The sequence below is a fragment of the Etheostoma cragini genome, chromosome 5 (genome assembly GCF_013103735.1).
Source record: "Etheostoma cragini isolate CJK2018 chromosome 5, CSU_Ecrag_1.0, whole genome shotgun sequence".
In the NCBI taxonomy this organism is placed as follows: domain Eukaryota; kingdom Metazoa; phylum Chordata; class Actinopteri; order Perciformes; family Percidae; genus Etheostoma; species Etheostoma cragini.
Window position 1 is genome coordinate 1052591 of NC_048411.1, and position 18393 is coordinate 1070983.

At 42.7% G+C, this 18393-nt stretch overlaps 1 protein-coding gene across 22 annotated transcripts in view; it reads right to left on the reverse strand.

The window, feature by feature from the left end:
- arvcfb (ARVCF delta catenin family member b) overlaps window positions 1-18393 on the reverse strand; it is a 207133-nt gene that overhangs the window by 3014 nt on the left and 185726 nt on the right. For 18 of the 22 annotated variants that reach the window (XM_034871055.1, XM_034871053.1, XM_034871057.1 and 15 more), the window contains 8 exons: window positions 10141-10268; window positions 8241-8391; window positions 7243-7435; window positions 5492-5603; window positions 5129-5216; window positions 4210-4263; window positions 2641-2732; window positions 823-935 (listed from right to left, as the gene is read on the reverse strand). In XM_034871055.1, coding sequence (XP_034726946.1) covers window positions 834-935; window positions 2641-2732; window positions 4210-4263; window positions 5129-5216; window positions 5492-5603; window positions 7243-7435; window positions 8241-8391; window positions 10141-10268 — 920 coding nt within the window. In that variant the 3' untranslated portion in view covers window positions 823-833. The remainder of the gene's footprint in view (window positions 1-822; window positions 936-2640; window positions 2733-4209; window positions 4264-5128; window positions 5217-5491; window positions 5604-7242; window positions 7436-8240; window positions 8392-10140; window positions 10269-18393) is intronic. The other 4 variants (XM_034871060.1, XM_034871059.1, XM_034871061.1 and 1 more) reach the window with 3 other exon arrangements.

Sequence of the window (18393 nt, forward strand, 5' to 3'; positions counted from 1 at the left end):
CCAAGGACAACTGAGACAGACTGAACACAAACTAAATGCCCCCAAAAAGAATATCTATTTCTGCAGATCCCAAACTGCAGGTAGTAAAATATGCAGCCAAAGACTGTTATCGAGCAGCAGAAATACAGTTTGGAGTAAGACAGAAACTTATGAACAGGTTACTCTTACTGAAATGAAGAAAACAAAGGAAGCTAACTGCAGGCTGAAAGCAAGATGACTGAAGGAACCAGAGCTGGAGGAACGAGTCCACAGGTGGGTGTCGGGAGGGGCCGATCATCGGTATAGTTACGTCTCCACGCCCTGGTAGTTGTTCTGTGTTCTAAAGTATAGTTGAATAACTGTTAATGTGTAAACGTTAACATAACATACACCTACTGTGTTCAGCCTGTTGTTCTGTGTGCTAAAGGTCTGTTCTTGGCCTTGGATTTTGTGAAAAACATTTCTAATTAAATGCAACTTATATTCCAGTGCAACTGCATTTTTTGACTGATGTTGACAGTTCTGATACTTTGGAGCAACTTACAGTCTGGAAAATATGATAATTAGAACACAATGTATCCTACATAAAATCTAACATTTTTAAACCTTAAAATTTTTTCCAATTGAACTGCAAGAGAATCCTGTAATTGTCCAAGGAAAGAAGAAGCCGACTGCTCTGGGTGCAGGGTGACAGCAGGACTACGTGATACAGAGTGAGGGTGAAAGGAACACAGGCAGAAACAGGATGAACAAAGGAGGAATGAAAAGGATGCTACAATCCAAACCCAATACAAGGTGAAGGTTAGTTATTTCTGGTGTGATTTAAATTCTCTTCAGACCTACCATGCATGCATTTAGACCCAGGAGTCAACAGGCTGGGGCTTAACATCACAAGCGTCCACCAGACTGACTGCAGGCCTGTTACTCCTGATATAGTGTTTCCTATTTGTGTCATTCTGTGGCCACAGGAGGACGGGTTAAAAACAAAACAAAAAAAGGTCAATACATTTCACAAATACACTCTCACACACTCACATACACGTGCATCCAGGATCAGAGAAGCCAGTGTTAGTTCGCTGCCTTCAGGATAGCTTGGAAAGAAGTCGGAGTGATTTCAAAACATGCAAATCAAAAGGGAGAGCGCGGTTTCAACAGCCAAGTTGCATTCAAAGCGGGCAGAACACCTCTGGGAAGTACAGAAGGCAGACTCAGAACATAGCTTTGGAGTTATGCTAGAAGGCCCGTACACTCTGAAGACAAACACGAGTGTTTGCTGCGATTACTCCTGTCTGCGGCTTCTGAGCTGCTTCAAGTTTCTGTCAGCTCTCTTCAGCTCTCTTACTTCAGCTCTTACTGGTTTAGCAGTTTAACTAAATGAGATGTACAGTAGGTGTCAACCAAAACTGATTTTTGAAGCTTAAATTCTCTGTTGAGTACTGACACAGCCATTAGCTGCAATACTGTACTGTACAATACTGTCCTGGTTTTAAGTTCCCCTTTACAACAAATCCCTGTGGTAGCACCTTTCAGGGTTCCTTCGCATTTAAACCTGTACTTTTTCATGAGTTTTTGGCTAATTTCCATGAATATGTATTCCTGAAAATCTCAGTCAACATTATACAATACAAATCTAAATCTGTGTTATTGTTTACCTTCAGAGGTTTATCCGTAAAATGAATGGCAGTGTATGTGGTTCATAGTGGAATTCATGATATCACGCCCAGAATAGAACGTTAAGGTTAAAACAATGTGAAATGCATTTATTTTATTAATCATATATTATTATGCTTTTTTCTCTTCCTATTTTAATAAACTATCATAAACCAGACCCAATTTCTAAGAATACTTTAACAACTACTTACCAACGGCATCTAATGTGCAATTCAGATTTTTTTTTAAACCACACACACCAAACTCCCCAGATTATGAGGTGGTCTATGAACTGCTCTCCGAACGAAGTTTCCACCCAGACTTTTCTCAGAAAGATTTGGAAGAAGTAGTTGGACCCTGCATGGAGAAGAGTCTTACGCTAAACTGGCCTTAAAGGACTCTTTGTTGCAATTATTTTACAATCCCCCAGGGGAAATCTTTTTCATCAAGCACTAAAGTAGATCAAAATTAAAACTACAAAAAGGGCTTGAGAGTCCTGGGAGATCCTCCGAGGCCATTATCCTGTGACTCCTCTTTGAGGCTGGACGGATGGCCAATCAGCTCAACAAGAAACAAACTTTGACTGCAGTGTGAAAAACGGCTGTATAATCTACAGACGACCACTTGATAATGCGGCAGTCTGTTCATTGCCAAGGCAAAGGGTCGCCTCCACGAGGAGCGCTTGTTGGCGGCTCTTCTAATCAGTCTCAGATTAATTACTTTACAGACGCCAAAAGCGTACACTCAATTAACTGGTGGCTCTCTGATCTGAGGCTGTCCGCGGGGCTGAGCTGCGGCAGGCAACGTTAACAGAGAGGGACAACTTCCAGCCTCTTTAAAGAATCAATAGGATTAAGAGCCTCTAATGAGGACCACCAGAGAAAACATGACGAGAGAGAGAGAGAGAGAGAGAGAGAGAGAGAGAGAGAGGAAAAGAGAGGGACACGTTTCAATGAGACATCATTATTTCATCCTCTGTCCCCCTGGAGTCCAGCAGAGATCTGCCTGTACCTTTAATGGCTCCCGTTCTGTCTGGTCCACTGAGCTGTCCACTGTCTTATATTTGCAGTCCTTGTCCTTCTGGTCAATGGTGGAGTAACCATCTAATGAGGTTAGAGAACAACGGTCAGTTAATTCCTCTCCGTCCTTGATAAAAAGAAATTAAAAAACGTTGACAGATAGTTTGTAGGGGTTAAGCCAAGGACCCCTTAACTGAAATAGAGATGGAGCGGCGACCCCCTACTACATATTGTATCAAATTGAGTTGCAAAGTTAACTGTACAACTGTATACCGTACAGGGCAACCTTAAGACTTTACACATACCACAGGTATTGAATTAATAATTATTGACATATTCATATATTCATACGTCATGTTTAAATGTTAAACCTACATGTCACGCAGTGAATCGTTAAGCTAAACTGTATACCTTTGATTTTTATCAAGGGAAACACTTTGTCAATTTGTCTGTAAAAGGTGCTATATCAAATAAACATATTATTATTATTATTATCATCATTATTACAGGCCAGCAAACCTGTCATCAATGTTGTGTACATTTGATAATCAAATAATAATATAATTGCTAATAATATGTTGGACTCGTGTTGATGTATATTACAGTGCTTTTTCACATATATTTTAACTTTTAGATTTTTTTTTTCCCTTTTTTAAATGAGTAAAGAATAACGTATCCGTTGTTTTAACCTGTGTGGAGTGACTCACTGAAAGGTTTCTCTTCACTTCCAAGAGTTTCTAAGAGTAGACTAAACAGCCCATTCTTAGCTTGTACTTTTAACTTATCAAAACTTTCTGGCACTCCCGTTACTTTCCAAGTTTTAAACAAACTAGGTGAAGAATCTGCAAGCGGCATTTGACCCTGTCCGTCACTACTTTACATGTCATTTTGCTGACGCTTTTATCCAAAGCGACTAACAATTTCACTATACTGTATATCAGAGGTCACACGCCTAAATGTGTTGTTCAGGGACACATTGGTTGATGTGTCACAGTGGGTATCAAACCCAGATCTCCCACACCAAAGGCATGTGTCGCATCCACTGCGCCATGACCAGACCTTAAAAATGCACTCTCACATATTCCAGCTCTGGGCCAGTATTTACCAAGCAAACCCCAAATGACCCTTTAAGATGTGAGAAAAGAAAGACTATCAGAGTGTTTTGATTTAGTTTGAGCAACAGCAGGATAATTTACTTTGATAGAAGCACAGCAATAGGAGCTCTGCCCTATGAGATATTAAGAGATGTTTTAATTTAAGTGGAGAACCGCCCACATCTTTTAGTGTTGAGCTGCTCATGAAGGCCCAGCTTTGTACAAACATCTTGTCAAGAGAGGGGTCGTGCATACAGCATCAAAGAGCGTCACGTCTGCGGTCGTCAGCGAGAGATCACAGTGTTCTGCGCGTTTGCATTTTTTCAGATTAAAAATAACATCTTGGCAACGGTTAGAGAACTAGTGCAAGAGATGTGGAATCAAACAGACTGTTGGACACTGTGAGAGAGATTAGAGGACAGCTAGCTCTTCTTTGGCTACGGACGATCATGCAGTCTGGCTCTTACCTGGACCCAGCTCATCCATAGGTATCATATCACCACTGCCACATTTCCTGGGTCCTGAAAAAGCATTCATATGCCATTTGTACAAAAGCGGCGCGCACACACAGATTGAGTCATTGAGCCAAAACCGTTGCGTAATGGTTCTCGGCCAGTGACTGAATAATGCAAACTGAGAGTTGGCAGGCATGACCGCCGCGTTTCGTGTGCATGTATGGATGCAAAGGGGAAAAAAAGGGGGCACGAGGCCAAGAATCAGGACATTTAAACTGCTGCTATGCTATTGACTCCTCTGTCAAAGAGATGTTTGTTGTTGGGCCAAAGAAAGTGCACAAGACCCCCACCCTCCCCCACATATACTGCTGCTGTTATAGAAAACCTCTATCCCAGGTTTTTGATGTCAATACAGCTAAACACACTTAGATAAGGATGGATGGATTCATTATCGTCGGCCCTATTACGTCAATTTAAAACCCACAATGAAAATAGTTAATAATAATAATAACAGATAACACGCCACAGCTTCACCACACAGAGGATGAGAGCAGTGATGTGGCAAGCACAGTGCCTCGACACAGCCATGAAGGGGAAGGAAGAAGTGGACAGAATCACATGCTTAAATTCCTTTTAGTATTTAGTTTAAACCTGCTTTGAGGACTATAGAGGTGGGATACTTCATGTTGGGACTAATTTGACAAAGAAATGACTGACTGGTCCTTCTTAAAGATTATATCTGGTGATATTACATTTACATTCCATGAATCTACCAATGAGTTGATCCTATTAACAAGTATTGTCTGTGAAGCCAGAGTCTCAGATCATATCTCACCTATCCCACCCACTGGGTCCTCTAAACAGGCAACACACACACACACACACACACACACACACACACACACACACACACACACACACACACACTGACCCTGGTTCTTCTCCATCAGGGGTAGGGTGGTGTCGTCGTAGCCTGGCTTCCCGTTCTTGGTTGCTTTAGGCGTGGCTGTCACTGTGGGCTGAGAAAAGAAGAAGACAAGTTATAAAGATGACATTTCTTAAATACAATGCTTCGTACTTCATACACATGATTAATTAAAAGATTTTAGTTGCTGGAGATGTAAGTCTAGTTATTTGACACAATGAGGAGTGGTCAATTGTGCTACTGTACTAATACTTTGTGTCATACAAATGGGACACTTCATTATTGGCAAAGTGTTTCTTCTCAACATTTCTGTGTCTTTAAATGTTGTTCTTTAACAAGTTAATATTCCACATGATGACAGTTCTGTACCTGGAAGTGGCTTTTGTTCCAGCCGTCCTTAGTCAAAGCGTTCCTCAGCTCCTTATAACTCCAGACGGTCTGCAGCACGTGGGATGCCGCCTTGGTTTCGCGAGCTGATTGGCTGAAGGGCGGCCACAGGAAGGAGGGAATAAATGAAGAAATAATACAGCAATTGAAGTCAGATACCTCACCTAACCACCAAAAGAGGGGCGGCTGGGTAAGCTAGCACGTAATTCACTGTCTTCATCCAAAGACGCTGAGTCCCAAGTGGCTCCAGGGTGTAGTTTTTAATTCATAGCCACATGAGTGCACATTTCCTTTCATTAGCTACCTCTGAGCCACCAGTATTAATTACATGTGGGTGGGGGGCCTCACTTCAAAGAGAGCGAATCTCATGTGGGTGAGAGGAAACGCAGCTATTTGGTCTGGGAGTGAACTATCCATATTCATGCTAGTTAAAATGACTCGCCGTATGATCAATACTTCAGCACACACAAGGATGAGCCTTTGAAAAGTGCTCTTGATCTTAAATTAAAAAGTAGGGTGCAGACGCACTTCAGTTTGAAATGGTTCACTCTGTGGTGAAAAAGACACCTCTTAAAACAATCTGTCTTATTAACTGTGAGTTTTCATTACCAGGTTGTTGTGTAGGGCTCAGGCCTTCCGAGGCACCCGGCTCTAACAATGCCCCCACTTCTGAAAGCCTGTTGATTAATGTGTGGTGAGTAGGGGTGTGTGTGGGCTCAGGCTTGTTAGAGTATAGTATTGTGGTAGCCAAGCTCGGGCCATTAGAGACACATTACATTATCCTTCATGAATACTAATTTAAGGGCTCATAATGCAAATTGTGTTCAAGGTCATGCTGTAATTATTACATGTATAATGTCTTCATGGTATAACCACTCTCCTGGCATGCTTTACATGAATACGAATGTACTGTATAGTTAGTGTTACAACGTTTGCGATACAAAGCGTTTGACCTACAGACTAAGGATAAAAAACAAAACAAAAAACTAAGCATTCTTTATTCAGCTTAGTTTGTAAGAAAAAAGGCAAACGTGCGGTTGTTGAGTGTTGTGCACGTGCCAGTCAGGGATGCCTATGTGTTTAAAGTAGCGTAATTAGAATAAGAAAGGGATTTATTGGCAGCTAAGCAGCACTTACTCGGAATTCTTCATGGTTGAAGGTGCATACATAAAACAATAATGTAAAATGAACAAACAATACAGAAACAAATACATACGTACATACTTACACACATACACACATACATATATACACACACACACACATATATAGATACATACACAGACACATACATACATCATTACATGCTGTACATACCGTATATACACACACATATGTGCATACACACATACATACTGTACATAGATACACACACATACATGCGTACACACATACATCCATACTGTACATACACGTACATACACACTGTACATATATAACACATACCGTACATATATGCATGCATACACACACATACATACATACACACTGTACATACATACACACACAAGCACACAGACAGAGACATATTGTACATATACATACATACATACTTACACATAGGTACATACTGAGCACACATACTTACACACATAGATACACACATACATTGATACATACAGACATACATTGATACATACATCCATTAAACTCAATAGATACACAGCCACCAACAAATCCAAATAAGACGTGTGCTGGTTTGTTTTGTAAAGCGTCATTAATATGTGTCTGACCTGGTCCTGTTGATGGCGACCAGCTTCTCAATGGCCTGAGCCTGGGCGAGGGAGCGGGCGTTTTCAGAGCTGTCTGTGACGATCTCGTGGATGGTGTTGAGGATGGCCACCACGGTGTCCTCCTCCAGGTTTTTAGCTGGCCGCTGTTGACCGCTGGGCAGGTTGCTCACCAAGTCCCGCATGGCATAACTTCCTGTAAGGCAAAGTATTTGTTTAAGGCTAACCAGGTGCTAGTGTTGGTTATAATGTTACATTTCAAATGTCATCTAATTCAATAAGAAAAAAAACACATTGCACAGACTCTCATTTAGTTAGTTAACCTAGTCTAGGTAGAGAGACAGCAGGAAGAACCGCGTGTAGAGCAAGAACATTTTCAAATCCAACTCTGTTATTATTATTATTATAATAGAGCAGTTTATTATTATTTATATCCTTCAACCCACAGTTGCTGATTGTTGCAAAGGTTACAAAGGTTATCCAAGATGTTTGACTGACGTGTGTTATATGATCAGTTAAAAAGGCAATTTTTCTCTAAGTGGGAGTGAAAAAAATGAACCTATCCTTAAAGAAGCAATGTTTGGTCAAAGACGATCCCCCTGCAGCATGTTAGTGTCAAAATGAAACGGAGTTGTCAGGCTTGATGAAATCTTAAATCAGTGTGTGTGTGTGGTATTGTTTATGGTTATTTATTTAGAATGCCTGTTAAAGGTCCCATGACATGGTCATTTCTAGCCACTGGGGGGCCATAGACCGGCTGGGGGAACTCATATTAATGTTAAAAACATCATAAAGTGACATTTTCATGCCATGGGACCTCTAATACATAGTAGTGATTTTAAAACGTCCCCCTCCTCCTGTTTCTATGTAACCTTTTCTGATTTGACAGTTTTCTATGTTTTTATTCTTTTTATTGCATGGTATGTTGTTTTATTCATGATTCTTGACAAATGTGATGTGCTGTATGAATAAATGTTGACTGATTGATTGATGGTTTGTACCGATCAGGTCCTTGTTGCGGCGGTCGATGGACAGGTTGCGCAGGGCGATGGACACAGCTCGGACCACCTTGTCCGAGTCCGAGCGCAGCAGCTCCACCAGGATGGGAAGACCTTTCTCCTTGCGTACCGTGGCTCGGATGTAGTTGGACCACTGGAGGGCAGACAGAGGGCATGGTGTGACTGCTTTTTATCATTTCTACTTTCAACCTCTAGAGTGAGCATACACCGTCAGCAACTTCCTGTTTGACATTCATACAGACCTGCAGATTCCCACCTGGGAGCTGCCCAGAATGACCATCTTTTTTTTTTTTGCATGCACACACACACACACACACACACACACACACACACAGCCACGTGCTCAGTCATTCAGTCACTACAACACAGCTCAGCGCTGCTTCCTTGAGCTAAACGTATTCTCAACGTTACACAGTGGGTCTCTGAATGGACATATGAGATCATTTGTTTTAATTTAAACATCAGTGGATTTGACTTCTCATTTTTTTGTAACATGAAACATTAAGTTTGACATGAAAGTGTTTATCTTCTGAGCATTGGCACCCCAAGAGATGTAATTAAGCAGTGGAGGGGCACAGCTGAGCCACCGGGTGGCAGTAGTAAGCCTTCAGCAACACGTCGATCCAATCAGCACACAACTAAACAGTAGCAAAGACTGAGAAGGATTTAAAGAAGAAGCTCTGCTCTCCTCCCAGGGAGCAGGGATAGGCTTAGTCCAGATGGGACAGTGTGATGGGTTAGAGGCCCTTCTGATCAGCTCCAACAGGGAGAAAAAATACACCAAAGAACAGAAAGATTTCTCCTCAAAATGCTCACCTGAGCTGAAAATAACTACTGTTGAATTATTACCACTAAATGTGAGACTCAGGAGTGTGAAAAAAAACAGATTTCCGGCTGCCGATGAATTCAGAGGACTTAAGGATGTGTTTAGAGTCTGACACCTGGCTGCTGAGAGAGGCTCTGCCGTGGCCTAAATGCAGCCCGACTGCGTAAGTGACGGCTGTTGCCTGAGGTGCTCGTAAACTGGCGTCTGACGGCGAGCCTTGCCTGTTGATAACTCACTGCTGCCTGCAAGCCAGACAGCAGCTCCACCGCCGCTCTAATTGGAATAAATGTCTGATTCTGGCTCGAGAGCTTCTCACTTCATCCATCATCAGACTCAGACATCTTAACAGAGAGGAAAGTTTGGGTTTACATGAGTTATCTGACCCATATCTAGTCATGTTATCCCGGTCACATGGGGGGTCCTGACCAGGAAAGGTAGCATCAATGAGAAGAAAGTGTTTTAACTTCCCGCTGCCTGGTTCGATCGCATCTCGGTCTTTGGATTTATTTTAGTTTACACAGTGGCTAAATAGTCTGTAGACATCTTGCAGCTGTAACCTCCTCTGCTCCGCTAAAGCCCAGCAGACTCTGCATTTTTGGTCCAATCACAAATCAAGATACCTGCTACTGAAACGATGAGCACAGACTAGGGCTGCTGGATTATGGGAAAAAATCATAATCACAATTATTTTGGCCAATACTAATATCACGGTTGTTAACACGATATTATCATTATTTAATTTAAAAACGTGAAACAGCTCAACAGTGAAAACACAGACAACTGTTCACAAATTTCTCTTAGTACTTTTCCCGTACTTTTTTTTTACACACAACACAAGACAAAAGAAGAATTTAATTAATTTTGAAAAATAACTGTTTTCCTTGATTACTCTGTTTTTGTTTAAGTAAAAAAATCGTAATCACAATTAAACATTTTTTTGATTAATTTCACAGGCCTAGCAAAGACGTTGCTAGAATGCAATGTATGAGTAGAGCTATCTAAAAGTCAGACGGGACACACTGTCTATGCTGTCTACCCCCCCAACCCTGGACTCACGGTCCACTGTCCAGCGCTGAGGTTCTGCAGAGCCCCGGCAGCCGCCTCCAGGGTGTTGTAGTTCTGGCTCTCAGTCAGCAGAGATAGGTAGAGCCTCACCACTTCCGGCTGATACAGCAGCTCAAAGCCTGCAGGGAAACACACACACACACACACACACACACACACACACACACACACACACACACACACACACACACACACACACACACACACACACACACACACACACACACACACACACACACAGGTTAGACTCCATGGCAAGACAGGCGAGTTAATTTGGCTGTGTGAAGGTACTGACAGTACAGTGCTGAGGTTTACGTCGGACCATCGGGAGAGTTCTTCAGGAAGGGGAAACAGGAAAGAAGCTCGGGTTTACCATAATGGACAATGTCTCCAATAAATGTGGACAACCTTGTCAAATGCCACAACATTTGGACTGCAGCTTATTAAGTTTCAGTGGAAATGCACACCATTCCAAATTATAGACGGGATGGAAACTAAAAGTTTGTCCACTTGGTTTCACAATATGGTCCACTTCGTTTCTTTACTGAGAAATGCTGGAACAGTGCCTGGAATCATTCCTTAAGCCTTATGATTGAAAATGCTTTAGTATTATAAATGAGAAGAACACAAGAAGGCAAAATTATTGATCCGACAGACCCGAGTGTTTGAGAGGGAGGTTTTGATCTCACTAGCATATAACACATTCCACCACAGTTAATCATTAGGCCCTCCCTCTGATGGAAAACTAATTACATTATCAGCTATTAGACAGAGCCGGCACAGGGAGAGACAGAGGCGTCGAATCACATCAAATCTAATTTATTCATCCGGGGTTTCTTTTTCTTATTTTGCACAAACAGGTTCGTCACTAAGTGCTTTAACAAGACAGTAGACACAAGATTCAATTAAAAAGGTAGGGATCTTAGAGCGGGGATGGTTCTCCTGTCAGGGTCACGTTGAGCTGTTCGACATCTCTGGAGGGAGTCATACATTTTTTATAGCAGGATCCATCACACCACAGAAAGGGGAGACATCTTGTCAGTTTTTAATGGCTTTAGCAAAGCAATTCTTCACTATTTTGAGCCCTGAGGTAAATATAGACGACTATGAGCAAGTTCAGGTTTGATTTCACAAGAATTATAAAAAGTACTTATGCTTGTGATGTTTAGCTCACATATGGAAAGCAATCTCAATCTACGGGAAAAGTGGAAAGTAAATGTAGCCATGCACTTAGCCAATCACTGATAGCCGATATATTTGTCTAATCGCCCAATCCATCAAGAGGCATTGAGCTGGTGCCCATGATGACCAGCAGGACTTTTGTCCTAACTATTGCCCAACCATGTGTTAATGTTAGGAGGACCATAGACTACAACGTTCCACTTCCACGATTGCTCCGGTGTCCCTCTTTTCAGCCAGATGTCTGTCTACTTCTGCTTTATTTGTGTTGGAATTTTAAACTCCGTTGGATTTCTGAGGACTATGGTTACCTGGTTCTCAGGTCTCTGCAGGGTAAATCCAGACAGCTAGCTAGACTATCTGTCCAATCTGAGGACTATGGTTACCTGGTCCTCAGGTCTCTGCAGGGTAAATCCAGACAGCTAGCTAGACTATCAGTCCAATCTGAGGACTATGGTTACCTGGTCATCAGATCTCTGCAGGGTAAATCCAGACAGCTAGCTAGACTATCTGTCCAATCTGAGCTTGAAAACTACTTCTGACGACTAAAACTACTTCTGAACGTACACATGTTCCACCAAAACTAGTTCTTTCCAGAAGCTATTTAACAAAAGCACCGTGACTCTGCCGGCTGCTTAGCACCTTCCCAAGACGATTGTGATTGGTTAAAAGAAATGCCAATAAACCAGAGGGCGTTTTTCTCCCATCCCAGAATGCTGTGTGGACTAGCCAGACCCTCCTTTGCAGCGCTGTAAAGGAAGTTCCGGCAATGCGAGACTAAAACAAAGCCAGAAGTAAGGCCAGAGTGCTTCAACAGGGGGCGCAATCTGCTACTACTCACTGAGGCTTTCACAGGTACGTTCATGCTTTAAAACGGTGGCTAAAATATCCTTTTACAGAAATACCATTTCACCAACAGCTTCCTTCCTGTCTTTAAACAATAACGCACATACATTTTCAAATCCTTCTACTATCCCTCTACGCTCAAATTAAAATAAGTATAACCCACTGTTCTGTCCCATGAGCTCTGAGGCCAGAATTTCCAAGGTTCCATTTGAAAACCCTTGTATTATGTGTATATATATACATATACTGTATATATATAGTAACCCTGTTTGATTGATGCACAAGGGCTGACAAGGCCCTCAGTGTTATTTTTTTGTAATATGAGTGTGAATCAAAACCCTTGAAAGGGCATCTTAAGGTAACATCTCCTTTATTATTTACTTATATTTTCAGTAGAAGAAAAGATAATGGAGATAGAGGGAAGAGTGTCATGAGTGTGCTTGAGAGGCACAACAGAAACACAAACCGAGATTTGTGCCTCTAAATCCACATCTCACACCCGTAATTTGCAGAAACCGGAAGCCTGGGCGCACTCTGGGATTGCCAGATTCAGACACAGCTACATAGTTGTTAACACTGAAAAAGCACATTTTTATCCCTTTGGGCCCCTCCCACCCACCCCAGATTATGCCAAGCCTGCTCTCAGAATGTCTGCGGGAAGAACTGCTGGGTCGGGAGGATGTCATGTAGGTGGTGCTTGAGAAATCTTTTTCAAAAAAGCAACAGAAGCAGGAGCCGTGATGCACAAGACCCTGGTTGTAACCATGTGTTACAACATGAATCACATCAATAGGTTTTCTCGGGGGCGACGCAAGAGGGGAGAGTATGCAAAGACAGACACTCAGCAACATCCTGCATGTTCCTCATATTTCTGGGCCTACTGGGTGCACACTCAGCAAACTGGGCTCCATCTCGCAGGCAGTCCTGTTGACAGACACTTCATCTCCAAGGCAGATTCTCTTCACACAAAATGTCAGCTATGTTGAACCTCTGTTGCCAAGTTTGCCTGCACTCTAAGGCTTTGCCTTTTATGGCAGTATTTTTTTAAGACAACCAGCAAAATCCACATTTCCTCCATCTTGTAATTCCCTGGGGTCTTGGTCTGGCAACCACCTGAAGCTACTTATGAAATTGGCGTTTTACAAATGAAGGACTCGAGGAAAAAGAAAGACATGTACTGTTAAACAAAGGAGGATGAGAATAGAGGGGAAACTCACTGTGCCTTTAAACTAATTCCTTTATCCTAAGTGGAATTTCTCGCTGTTGAGCCAGAGAATATCTCTGCCAGAGCTTTCACTCAGCATCCTTAGCGGGGGCTTAATGTCAGCACCAAAGGACCTTAGGTCTGTCCTCACAGCACTAGGCAGGCCCAGCTCTGTTGGCAACCGTATACTGTAGTGTTGTTTTTCCGTTGTTATCAGTCATCTCCTGCTAGCCTTTTGGCCTGTTAGTTGTCAGTTTGTTAGGCAGGATTACAATTCAGAGGGGAGAAGAGCTGTCAGTGTGACGTGAACTTGGCTTTGCTCAGGGCAACCCACAGCTCTATGTTCTCTGACAGGCTGCAAACATGATCAGATATTTGAATACGGATGGATCCAGCGGTGTAGTGTGGAGTGTAGAGCCCGACCAATAAAGGATATTTAAGGCTGATACGATACAAATACATGGTTAACAAAAATCCCTATATGCTGATTTATCAGCCAATATAGATTTTTAAAAATAATCCAGAAACTTTAAAGATTTCCCAAACATTAGTTATGAATGTGCTAACTCACTGGTTCTGTGGTTAAAAAGTTGCAAAACCTGCCAAATTCTGCTCCGAGGGCAAGTAATAAAAGTTTGAAAACAGTTTCCTGTCTGTTAGGGTTTGTTGCACAACAACTAGAATCAGCAACATTGATTGTGAACCTAAACTGACATTCAGGCTGCATCAAAATTTGCAAGTGGCCAGGTTTGGCCCGCGGGCCTTAAATTTGACACGCGCAATATAGTGTAGCTAACGTTAATGCCAACCCTCAGTGACCTGAGCCCCGTGTCTATGTGTGTTACAGTAGTAAACATCACACTCTGCAAGACTACTGACACTGACACACACACACACACACACACACACACACACACACACACACACACACACAGAGTCAGTAACACATGCACAAAATGCTCCGGTGATCCGGAGGAGCAGCAGGTTACTTTCAAAGCAGAGGAAGATGGTGACAACTCCTGCAACTGAGGCGAAGCTCAATTAGTGGCACGGTTCTGAAGAGAAGGGGCTTTGTGGTGCTGCAGTGTGTGAAAACTGGGTTAGAAAGAAAGTTAAGTTGAAATGATTGAGTGACACTCAGTGCAAAGCTATAGCATTAAGTAGCTTCACTATTGGCTGCAATTAAAGCCAAGGTGTAGCGGTGTGACAGGCTTGTAAATGATAATGGATTAACTGATGGGCTCGGAGGACACACACACACACACACATACTCACACACATATGTGAACATAATGAAGACTCTTCTCTCAGACACACACACCTCACTGACTCAATTCTCTCAACCATCTGCCTTCCTCGAGGATAGTAGACTACATCCGTGCAGAACTTGATACACACCTGTGCAACCACCTCCGTGCCCACACACACTTACACACACACACACACACACACACACACACAAATCCCGTGTATATCAGAAAGTGATGTTCATCGATCCAGTCTGCCTACAACGCACACAGGGTCTCTTCCTGATTTTACACAAGTGCTTTACCAGCTCCATTTATTTACTGCTCCATTTACAGCACACAGCACTTCCATCGCATCAGAGGGACATGATGGGGTATCACTTTCTATAACTCACACGGGAGTTTTACAGCGCTGTGAAAAGGAGAGGGATGGGGTTAGATAGAGAGAGTGGCAGATGAAAAAAAAGAAAAGAAAAAAACAGCCAAAAACTAGATAAATCCCATCTGTCATTTTTTTGTAACAGGTTTTTGCTCTTATGTAGTCATTCTTTATTCACAGGAATATTGTAATAACTCACAGCCGCTGACCTTTGCTCTCCTCGCTGTTTAACTTAAATGTCGGTGATATCCGGTTCTGTAGGAGCTGTTGACTCATTGTTCAGTCTCTCCATGTAGAGACAGAGACACGGAAGACAAAGTAAGAAAAAGAGAGGAGAAATACTTATAGGGCATATAGTGACCTACCGGGTCACATTCTCCCCCTACCAAACACACAGTATCATTCCACATGTAACCCATGCACATTTAACCCTTTTATGTAAAAATTGTCTTTATATAAGCACACACAGGCACAGGGGAGAGTGCTGTTGAGCTAATGAAGACTTTCGTGGGTCAGAGCCACAGCAGAGCGATGGCTAAATCAGCACATCATTAAAAGTATTATGCCAGCGGTATTATAATGGTCGTGTCTCTCGCCGGTTCATTAAAAACCAAAAGGTGAGCGGTGGAGCCACGTAAACGAAAACAAGCAAATTGGTTCGCAGGGGCATAAGAAATGCCTTCAACACTTCTTCTGCCTTGGGTCATATAGTGCTTGCAAATAATGCTTATTGTTTTGGCTCCGCTGCTTGGAGGACTGACGGCATTCCAACGCATGGTAGATAATTAAAATAAGACAGGCCATAATGCGTGTAAATCATCTGTAAATACAGCTGAACCAGCTCTGGAGGAGATCATTGGGCCATAGTATGTTTCTGAATGGGTTTCAATCGAGGAATGGATGCACACAAATCAGTTTAGGTAGTTATATACTTGTTAAGAATGGCTGGCAGTATCCTTGGGGATACGTACAATTGATGTTTGCTTTCAATAAACTGTAGGCATTAGCAGAAGAGTGTTGTCATTCCATTTGTATTCTGGACATGCATCTTAATAACAGGCGTGAATGTAATCAGGCCCAGATACCAGATGCATGTTAATGCTGGTTATAAATCACAGAAAAACACTTAATTGACTTTCAAACTCTTTCCACTGCTCTTTCCGGGGTAATTTCTGATGTGGCAAACCACTGTGAAAATCTCCTCCTCCGTGCACTGACACTCTTTTGCAAATACAATTTGACCCAGGTCCGGTTTAGTTGATTTGAAACACACTGGTGTCCACATCCTAAGCCGGAGGGAGAACATGTGATGGAGGCTTGCATTCCCTTTCTCTCCACAGCCCTCCCGACAGACTTGGAGACTAATGGAGCCAAAACAGAGTGGACTGCCAGGCTGTAAAGGCCGCTCATCCCCCCAGTCACCCCTTCAGGCTGACAGATGTCCAGGAGTCAAAGCTTCATTTTCTCCTCTCGCACCCAGTTGGCCCTTGCCACAGATTGGCATCTCTATGTGTGGCCCCGGGGCCCCGTGCATTAGCATACCCTCATGGTGGTTTGGCCTTAGTTTGTTGGCTGTGTACAAAGAGAGGCAGAAGGTGGCAACCAGCCCATCTCTAGGACAGCAACCCATCAGCTTTGGGCCACACATATGCCCTGGTGTGAGGGGGTGGTTTAAGAGAGGGGAGAGGTAGGTGGGGAGGGGAGACAAAGTGGACAGATTATGTCGCTGATGGCACAAGGCAAATATGCAGCCAGGCCCCTATACACCTCCCTCCCTCAATCTTTTCCATGTCACAACAGGGGTCCTGCTCCAGCACTACCAAAGGTCTGGTCCATGAAAGCTCCTTTCCTACCATTTAGATCAATTGGACCTTTTACAGCCTCTACAGTGACAGGGGAGTACTTCCTCTTTCCTGTGCTGATAGGCCATCAAAGTCCTGCTGTGGGCTTTTAGTCCAGTGAGGACACATCAACATTGGTAGCAAAAACACCCTGACAAACGGACACTGAGTTGTCGGAAACGTCCAAGCGCTCCTTTATCGAAGTCCATCAGGAATCCTCCATCCCTCCCGCTGCAACCCCTGAACTTTGGACAGAAACACAGATCCAGTGGGTCTCTTACTCTTGAGCCATGGTTGGATGAGGTTTCTGTGGCTCGCAGCTATCCGCTCTCTCAGTGGATCAACAGCGGTAATGCTTGGGTTGTTTGTCTCCTATGTTCCTCCTGCTAAAGTAATAGAGTTTCAGGGCCTGAGGTGAAGGTGTTGAAGATGTTTATATTAGAATCTCTGTCAGGTGGAGAGATTATTTCCCTTCGGATGAAAAACACATTGACAAGATATGTCACTTTTCGAGTTGTGTGGAGTATGAAAAAGCCTTTCATAACAATTTGTATCAAATCAACAAATAGCTTTTAAAGTTAATATCGCTTGATGTTTATTGTGTAGATATGGTTGTCAGCTGGTACAGATTGCTGTCTGTGCACACAGCCCACAGCCCACTCTGTCTCTCTTTTACTCTGGAACCAAGCTGCTTCCTCCATGTTTGGTACAGCTTACATCTGCATCTCAGGGTTCCAGGTGGATAAAAACAAAATGGACAGGCTGGAAAAATGTCAATTCCATTTTCAAGTTGTATTTACCCCTTTGTTAGGTCAGTCATGTGCTACAGCCCTTAAAAACTGTATTGTAACCAATTTTAAGTCTAACTTTAAATTTGAGTCTTTTAAAGGTGGAGGTATGAAAGTATATCTTATAATACTCAACATGACCAAGTTAAGGGCTCTCCCAACTCTCAATGTTAAATATGACAGGAATATGAATTGTGTCATCATACAAGCTGTAATTACAACAGGAAAACGTTTTCTAAATCATATTTTTGGCTTTTCTGAAAGCTAAATAATACAAAAACAATGCAAACAAACATGCCTTGTGTTAGGCAAACTTCACCGTTCAAATTAATTCTGTCAGGTAAATAATAAATGTAGTAGCCTACACTGTACATTAGGAGTAGGCTATACAGTGGAGTTGCATATTAAGTAGTTTGGGGTCCTTCTGTAAGTCCTTTTGGGCACATTTTGGTTTTGAAGAATTCTACAAGCAGCAACACCACAGGCCAAACAAACAGGCTCCTTTTCAACGGGCACTGTCCCAACTGAAGCTGAAGCTGCACAACCACTCTGCGTCCTACATACGGCACACACACATTACAGATTTGTCTGGACTATGGTATTAGGTTGGCTGCAGATGGAGAACAGATATAGAGGAGCCTGCTGCTGTGCTGAGAACATTTATTTCCCCCACCCGTTTGTCTTTGGTGCCTTCTTCTTTCCTTCCTCACCTTCTCCTATCTTTTTTCTCTTTGTTTATGTCTGTCTGCTTCTATCATGA